Source organism: Danio rerio, chromosome 22, assembly GCF_049306965.1.
Source record: "Danio rerio strain Tuebingen ecotype United States chromosome 22, GRCz12tu, whole genome shotgun sequence".
Taxonomy (NCBI): domain Eukaryota; kingdom Metazoa; phylum Chordata; class Actinopteri; order Cypriniformes; family Danionidae; genus Danio; species Danio rerio.
Window position 1 is genome coordinate 33,728,367 of NC_133197.1, and position 9,397 is coordinate 33,737,763.

The following is a 9,397-nucleotide window of genomic DNA, read 5'->3' on the forward strand; positions in this document are numbered from 1 at the left end:
CACCCCTAAACCCAACTGTCATTTGGTAAAGATCAAATCGTACTAAATTGTACGAATTAGATCGTACGAATTCATACGAATTAGCCTTTAAATCAAAAAGTTATGAATTGCCTTGACATTGTGTTGGATAGTTCAAACAAAAATAAAAAAAATTTTCTTCATCATTTTCTTCTATTGAACACAAAGGAAGATGTACTGAAGAATGTTGCAAACCCATGACCATTGACATCCATTGTAGAATAAACAAATACTGTGGAAGTCAGTGGCTATATTCTTCAAAATATCTTCTTTTGTCTTCAACAAGAAACAAACTCAAACTAGTTTTGAACAAGTCTGAAATTAATAAATAATGACAAACTTTTCATTTTTGGATGTACAATCAACTTTATTCATTCAGAAAAAATGTTCAAATTGCCTCTCTAATGCTGATACTTGATATCGATGGAAGCATCATCTGAGGAAGATGTGTTGTTTCTCCAGAGATTAAGAGGATGACGATTGAATAAATCCACCCTGAAAGAGTTGAACACCCTCAACGTCTCCGATTTCACCTGTACTTCAGCCAGTCGCGATGCATTGGGTCAGATATATACGATAAGCAAAACCTGGACATCATTTATTTTAGTTCCTGCATGTTGTATTGTGTGGCTCCAAATCATGAAACAGGTTTTTGTTCCTTGACTTTGAAGATATGATGCAGACATAATTTAAACTGACTTTGTATTAAAATTGACTTAAAATACTCAGACTTTCATTCATCAAGCCTCACTTTATAACCATGATGAAATGTACTAATGCTACCGCTCAAAGGGGCAGTTCACCCAAAACTGAAAATTCTTTATTCTTGATTAATCACTCTTTACTTGTTAAAATGTATCAATACTTTTATTATTTATTGTTATTAAAAGACCCTCCACCACCACCTTACTCCTCCTAGCTCATTTCGTATAGTGGTATGTCTGAGAGTTCCCTCATCCTCGACTTTGTTTCTGAGGAACTTGGGGCTGTTGCTGTCTATGGAGGATGAGGGAACACTCAGGTTTCATCTTAAAATATCTTCATTTGTGTTCAAAACATTTTTTTGCCAAAAAGAAAAGCACGCTCATTTTAATCTAGGACAGTCCAAGATTAAAATTAGAAATATAGAAGTCTTCAATTACTTTAGGGTCAGTGTTAGTAATGTACACTTTCACCCACAACACAAACTGAAGAAAGGCCCTCCACCACCCCCTACTCCTCCTAGATCATTTCTGATATCAGTAATTCTGAAATCTGAGAACTCCCTCACCCTCAAAGTCCAGAAAAATACCAGAAATTTTGTTCTATGATTTTTGTTATACAATTGAATCACTGACGGCACTTTTGTTCAGTAGTTTCTGAACTTTGTTTCTGAGCAACTTGGGGCTGTTGCTGTCCATGGAGGATGAGGAAGCTCTCTGATTTCATCTAAAAATATCTTCATTTGAGTTCAGGAGATTTTTTCGTTAAAAAAAGCCTAGAACTGTCTAAAAATAACAACAGAAATACAGAAGTCTACAATTACTTTAGGGATCAGTGTTAGTAATGTACACTTCCATCCACAACACAAATTGAAAAAAGGCCCTCCACCACCCTCTACTCCTCCTAGATCGTTTCTGATATCAGTAACTCTAAAATCTGAGAACTCCCTCACCCTGAAAGTCCAGAAAAATACCAAAAAAAGATTTTCTGGTAGTTTCTGGACTTTTGTTTCTGAGCAACTTGGGGCTGTTGCTGTAAATGGAGGATGAGGGAGTTCTCTGATTTCATCTAAAATTTTCAGTTGTGTTCAGGGTATTTTAGCCAATAAATAATAAAATATATGCTCATTTTAGCCTAGGGCTGTCCTAAAATCTATATTTTTTAAACCTTCTGCTTATCATAGAAACCTGACCCAATGCATTGTATTGGCGCTTGTGTTTCTTGATCATCATTATCCTCAAGAGAAACAACTCTTCCTCCTCAATATGCAGTCAGATTTAACCATGCACATCCTTACAGTCCACCACTAGTTTCCATTTCCTACTGCACAGAAGAGGCAGTTTCCTGGGAAAGATGATGATGCTGATCCTGCAAACTTTGGCTCAGGCTCTGGTTCTGGATCAGTTAGATGTGGCTTCTTCTTTTTTTCCATTTGCAGCGAAGAAATGGCTTCTTTATGATGTTTGTGTTGGGTTTCATGAGTTTTTTTTATGGATAACCTTGATTTTTTTTTCTTTTTTAAGATGAGGATTTTTTGTAGAAGACCTTGCTGCTTTCTATGTGAAGTCCATACTGAGGAAAAACAAAAGAGGAAATATTAAATGCATGTCTGGAATTTGACTAGTGCATATTAATATAACATGAGAAGCAGCACAATGGAAAAAAACATGTCTATGAATGGCTTCTTGTAGTCTGTGAATGACTTCTTTAAGCTCCAACAATCATGTTTATGAGAGTTTATGAGTGTTTATTACAGAAGTAACATTAATGTGTGGATGTCAAATAGACTTCAAGGTTTTGACATCAAATCATTCAGCATTTTGGAAATGCTTTTTTAATGTCAAAACCGATTAATAAAGCGCATATCTGACACTGGCCGATCATCAGCTTTGTGTGTCTAGTAAATGTAGTTTCCTTCAGGCTGAGTTGTGTTTACCTTTATCTGCATTGAGTCTTGTCTTCATTCAAGTGTCACTTCATCCAGTCATGTTGTAAGAACCCATCAAGTATCAGGCTATGTCTCAGACACTTATCGATCAGGTCACGGCAGTCTGTACAAGGAGAAAGATGGTTAATACACTGCTTATAAGATCACATCTTACTTATAAGACTGTATCATATACACTAAAGCTGACATTTATCAAGATACCTTCTGAAATTTGTACTACCAATGGCTGTATCCTAAACCGCCCCCTATACCATTAATAGTGCAGTATTTGCCAAGATATGCATAAATCTTCAAAATGTGCATAAAAAATGAAGGTTTAACTTAAAAATAAAGTTTAAATATTTTAATGGAAACACAGCTAGTGTCTGTTTACTCACCACTGGTCAAGCTGGCTGCAAGTGAAAAACTGCAATTGAATTTAGCAGCGAAGTAAGTCTTTATGTTTCCGGTCACCATGTAAATCAGCAGGCAGCCTATATCCCTGGTGCTGTCCAAGTTGGCACTATATATGTCCTGTGAACACACTTTGTAAGCGCAGCCGAAGTCGATCAGCTTGATCTCCTTAGTCATCGTGTTGACCAGGATGTTGCTTGAATGCAGGTCGTTGTGCACAATGCCTTTGCCAAAGCAATGCTTGACTGCCAGAATGATCTGTCGCGAGAGGCATTTTGCCAAATGTTCGTCCAGCTTGCCACAATTGCGTACATAGTTCCTCAGGTCTTCAGAATGCTTTGGGTACTCCAGGACCATTGAAATGTATCCAGGTTCATTAAACCACTCGTACATTTCTATCACGTATTTGCACAATGGCGGACGCTTCATCATAAGCATTAACTCTACTTCTTTAATCATCGGTTTGGAACAGCCAGGCTAAAGAGAAAAAGAGAACAAGGGTTAGTAGATGCAGATCTGAAGGAAGAATACTTCATGCAAAAATGTTTTAAAATTTTCAGAAAAAGTTCATACTCTTAAAAAAAAACACCTCTCAGGCATTCTGTTTGAATGGGGAAACAGCAAAATGTGTCAAACTCAGTTCCTGGAGGGCTGCAGCTCTGCACAGTTTAGGTCCAACCCTAATTATACACAACTGATCAGACTAATCCAGTCCTTCAGGCTTGTTTGAAACCTACAGGTAAGTCTGATGAAGCCAGGTTGGAACTAAACTATGACGGGTTGTGGCGCTCCAGGTACTGAGTTTGACACCCCTGATCTATATGGTAATCTCTGATTCATTCACTCAGGGCTTCATTCGCCATATTGACTGTTGCACTTTTGCCCATTCAAAACTATACAAATGACATGTCTTGTGTATTCAATAGTCTTTGAATAACAGCAAGGGTTCACAGGTTTACCTTGGGCTGCATAATGTAATGTTTCAGCATTGATATCACAGTGTGCACATCCGCAATAGTCACACTGCAGTATATGCAATGTTGAGTCTGGATTGATTATTCAATTGCTGTAACTAAATATTAATAGACTTCTCAGAAAACCCTCCAAAAAAATCTACTTGATGTATGTTTTGCTCTATTCCGCTTATTTATGCTCGCATATTGTTTTTTATTATATTTGATGCATGATTCACTCCCTTACAGAATCATCCCGATCAGGCTAAATATATAAATTACTTACAAATAGAGCTATTGAAGCCATCTGGTGAAACTGTAAATATTGTCGCAATAAATATTTATAAAAAGCAAAAGAATTTTCCAATATCATGCAGCCCTAGTTCAACTGTAAACAAACAAAGCTCCATGAACACTTTTGTGCAGCAAAATACTGTAAAATGGCTTTGTTTGCGTTTGTCTTCTGCATCAGATCAGGGTGTGTGTTTACTGCGGTCAATACAACTCTTGCCTGTTGCTCTGCTGACTCTAATAGTAGTAATATACATACTGACTGTAGTATTGACTATAGTAAACACGCATATTGATCTGATGCCAACAAAGCCATTTTATTCATTTTTTTTGTGTACAAAGGTGTTCTTGAAACTTCGTTTGATTACAGTTGTACCACTGGAGACACATGAACTGTTTTGACAATGTTTCTGGTATTTTTCCACATGGACATTTTGGGTCCCTTGTTGTCTATGGAGGATGAGGGAGCTCTCAGATTTCAGTTAAAAAATCGTCATTTGTGTTCTGAAGATGAACGGAGGTTTCAGGGATGAGTGATTAATAACAGAATTTTCATTTTTGAGTAAACAAGTGTTTAAATGCACATTACGTTGTACAGTTGATATAGTGCAGCAACAAACTGCAGTAACTCTTCACTTTAATCAGATTTCACCAAAATATTTGGGCAAAATAAGGTCTATTTTACAGTAGCGTAGCAATAGATGAACAACAGCAAAATGACTTTCTTCAACTAGATCATGAGTGAAATTTTCATACAGGTTCAAATGACTGGATTGCACAACAGTAAATGTGTTCAAACCATTAAAGAAGTGATTGAGTGATTCATTTTTTCCAACTTACCACGTAACGGCCATTCTCAATCTGTTTGATGGCAACCTGCAAGGAGAAAATACAATTATAATTTTTTCCACCATATTCTTCAGTCTCAAATTGATTTAATTTGAGCAACACAGCTGCTCAATTAGACAATTAACAAAGAGAGCAACGTGTATAGTATAAGACGAGATATTACCTCCTTGTTATCAGATTTACGGAGCCCTTTGCGTACTGTGCCAAAGGCCCCGCTTCCCAGAATATCTCCCAGCTCATAGAAACTTGCCAAAGATCCTGAAAAAAAGAAGAGGTTGGTTAAGTGCTTTCAGGTCTCTCACACTGATATTATCTTACATTAACACATAAACGTTGTATTAGCTTTTATTATAATACTGACTCTGATTGTCATAGGCTCTTGACGCCAAGATCTTGGGCCTAGATGGTCTAGGGACAGGCTTTGGAACTGGATGAGGTTTATCAGTGTTGTGGATCCCAGATGGTCCAGGGACAGGCTTTGGATCTGGATGAGGTTTATCAGTGTTGTGGATCCCAGATGGTCCAGGGACAGGCTTTGGATCTGGATGAGGTTTATCAGTGTTGTGGATCCCAGATGGTCCAGGGACAGGCTTTGGATCTGGATGAGGTTTATCAGTGTTGTGGATCCCAGATGGTCCAGGGACAGGCTTTGGATCTGGATGAGGTTTATCAGTGTTGTGGATCCCAGATGGTCCAGGGACAGGCTTTGGATCTGGATGAGGTTTATCAGTGTTGTGGATCCCAGATGGTCCAGGGACAGGCTCTTTATCCTGATCTGGATCTGGCTCTTTACCAGGATCTGGCACTGGATCTGACTCAGGCTGTCGATCTGGCTTTGGATCTTCATCAAATTCTTGATCTGGATCTGGCTCTTGATCTGGACCGCGCTCTTGATCTGAAACAGGCTCTGAAACCAGATCAGGCTCTTGATCAGGGTGTAGATCTTCATCATACTCTTGAACTGGCTCATGATCTGGATTGTGCTCTGAATCAGGATCAGGCGCTTGATCTGGATCTGGCTCTTGATCTTGACCCGGCTCATGATCTGGATTGTGCTCTGAATCAGGATCAGGCGCTTGATCTGGATCTGGCTCTTGATCTGGACCCGGCTCATGATCTAAATTGTGCTCTGAATCAGGATCAGGCTCTGGATCTGACTCTGGCTCTTGATCTGGATCAGACTCAGGGTCCACTTTGTTTCGTCTTCTGCGGAGGAAAGGCGTATTCATGACCTTCCACACCCTCCTGAAGAAAGCATGGATTTTGTTCCTCCTGTAGCCTTGTGTTTGGATTTCTTAGATGAAGATAAATAACAAAGAAAATATTAGAAGCATGACAGTCAAATATGAATATAAAATGTTTTTGATTAGTTTTGAGTAACATGATATGAAGTGTTTTGAGATGTGCATTTACTAATTAATGTTTGTCATAATCTCAACTAAAACATGAAGAAAGGGGCGGAGCATAGAGCCTCCTTTGTTAAAAACAGCCAGTAGCGTTTAGTTTTTCTCAAAGCTCTTTACCCAGGCCTGGCTCTTGATCTGGATCTGGCTCTCGGTCTGGATCTGGCTCTTCACCCGGGTCTGGCTCTCGATCTGGATCTTCACCCCGATCTGGCGCTTCACCCGGATCTGGCTCTCGGTCTGGATCTGGCTCTTCACCAGGATCTGGCTCTGGATCTGATTCAGGCTCTCGATCTGGCTCTGGATCTTCATCATATTCTTGTTCTGGATCTGGCTCTTGATCTGGACCGCGCTCTGAATCAGGATCAGGCTCATTACCTGAATTGTGCTCTGAATCAGGATCAGGCTCTGGATCTGGCTTTGGATCTGGCTCTTGATCTGGATCAGGGCCCACTTTGTTTCGTTTTCTGCGGAGGAAAGGCGTCTTCATGACCTTCCACACCCTCCTGAAGAAAGCATGGATTTTGTTCCTCCTGCAGCCTTGTGTTTGGATTTCTTAGATGAAGAAAAATAACAAAGAAAATATTAGAAGCATGACAGTCAAAAATGAATATAAAATGTTTTTGATGAGTTTTTTTTGAGTAACATGATATGAAATATTTTGAGATGTGCATTTACTATTTAATGTTTGTCATAATCTCAACTAAAACATGAAGAAAGGGGCGGAGCATAGAGCCTCCTTTGTTAAAAACAGCCAGTAGCGTTTAGTTTTTCTCACAGCTCTGCCAGTAAGAGTGGTTGAGCTCAAGCACATCAAATGAACACCCAATGTAAAAATGAGGGCGGGACATGTCAGATACTAGAAAGCCGTTGATTGATCAGAAAATTTGATGATTTATGCTGAAGTGACAAACTGCAAGCTTTACATGTTTTTATCTTGTAAATGTGAATTGTGTTACTTTTTTGTTCCACACTAGCTTATAGATATCCTTAAGTCTAGCATACTCTTGCTAATGTGTAAAAATACATTATCCTAATTTCACGGGACCTTTTAAGGAGCATAAATTAATTTCTAGACATAGTATTATGGGAAAAGTTGCATCATGTCTATAATAAATGCATTAAAACTATCTCATTGTAATGTTTTATCTGAGAATGTTCAGTTTTTTTATTCTTTTGAGTGTCCCAAATTATGAAGAAGCGGATTTTCTTAAAATACTTGTACTAAGAGCAGCTAAATGTCTTTTTCAGTATCAATGTGGATTCATTGTTTTGGCTAAGCCCAGTGAAAAACAACTCTCACTTTTTGACAATTTACCTCACAGGACAACTGTTTCTAATCCCAAAGTCTATTAAAAAAACACATTATTGATCATTTCTCATTATTGTTTCATGTAATGTGTCTTTTTTCATTTATACATTTATTTTAAAGCCTCAATATTTGCATATATCTCTATCCTTGGTTTTTAAATGATTTTAACAGATTATAAATGTTGAGTGTTTGCTGATAATCTCACCGGTTGCATTTCCCTCCACTTCATTAGCAGTAGAGGGCTTGTGAAGTGCTGTAGCGGCCTCTGAAACCACAGTCCCGTCCACCTGGTCAATCCAGGGACAGAAGTCGTCGCAAAAGCCGTTTGTGTCCTGCCACAAACCCGCCTCTGCTTTCTCCATTCCACTACTCACAGATGCTGTTACTGCCATCGCGTGGTCAAATACAGACATCGTGTTTTTACTCATAAAGTGTTGTAGTTCACTCATCGAGTGTTTTAAGTCGACAGATGATTGGTAAATCGGTAAATTCATCGAAACTCTGTAAACGCGCTCAAATGACAATCCTTTCACTAGCTTGATAATCACTGAACTGAAGATCGGTTTGCCGAGTGGCGTCACTTATGGAACATTTAGAATGGCGTCTCTAGGCGTGTTTATTTTCAAAATACATACATTTGAATTAAATAAAGCTGACTAATAAAGGCGAACACACAGCAAATTGAAAGTTTATTAAAGTAAAAAAAAAGTCACAGTTAATAGTTCACTAATATTATGAATTGCATTGAAATGTGATTCATTTATTGCTTGTTAATTAGAAAACTAGGTTCTTAGTGCTGGGATGTGTGTTACATAAACCTACGTGTTTTATAAATACACCTGTGTCAATGAGGAGGTTTATAGCCATTCCAAGGCATTCAAATAAACCATAGTTTTCGTTTAATTTTCATGTTAAAATTACTAAAACTCTTACCTTAATTTAATATACAAGGTTTCTGAATGTTGGTTTGTATCTTACAAATAAAATACCGCCATAAGGCTAGAGGAAAAAAGTTGCAATTTCCACATATATCCAGCAGGGAACCTCAGACACCTATTCATTTCAGTTTATATTTCTTGACGCTTTAGAAATTATTTCCTTAAACTGATGATATATATTTACCAAATGGACTTTATCATTCTACAAATACATTAAAATTCAGCTTTTTGTACTTTTGGTTATTGTTGCTGATATATTTTTAATTGTTTGCTCTTTACAAACAACAGCCAATTTCAATGTGCCAAAATAAAAAAGTCTCAGATAACTCTGTGTGTGTGTGTGTGTGTGTGTGTGTGTGTGTGTGTGTGTGTGTGTGTGTGTGTGTTTGTTTTTATTACATGGTGGGGACCTCAGCATGATAGCACACTCACAAAGTGGGGACCAAAAACATAGTGGGGACCGATCGCCCGGTCCCCACTATGTTTTGCCTTTAAAAGACTCAGGGGGCGTTGCTGATATGCCTAGTGCAGTTTTTTTCACTGATCCCCACCTTGACCATTTACCTGAATTGAGTGTGTAAGTGTGTGTC

General features: G+C 38.3%; 1 protein-coding gene across 1 annotated transcript; it reads right to left on the reverse strand.

The window, feature by feature from the left end:
• Window positions 1-368: 368 nt before the first annotated feature.
• LOC137488983 (uncharacterized) lies at window positions 369-9,173 on the reverse strand. Its single transcript, XM_068216501.2, has 8 exons — window positions 8,075-9,173; window positions 6,678-7,112; window positions 5,516-6,448; window positions 5,318-5,412; window positions 5,146-5,181; window positions 3,046-3,538; window positions 2,657-2,771; window positions 369-2,292 (listed from the first exon to the last, which is right to left on the reverse strand). Exons 1-7 carry the CDS (start codon window positions 8,361-8,363, stop codon window positions 2,692-2,694), a joined length of 2,361 nt encoding a protein of 786 aa, XP_068072602.2. The 5' UTR covers window positions 8,364-9,173; the 3' UTR covers window positions 369-2,292; window positions 2,657-2,691.
• Between the last annotated feature and the right edge of the window lie 224 nt (window positions 9,174-9,397).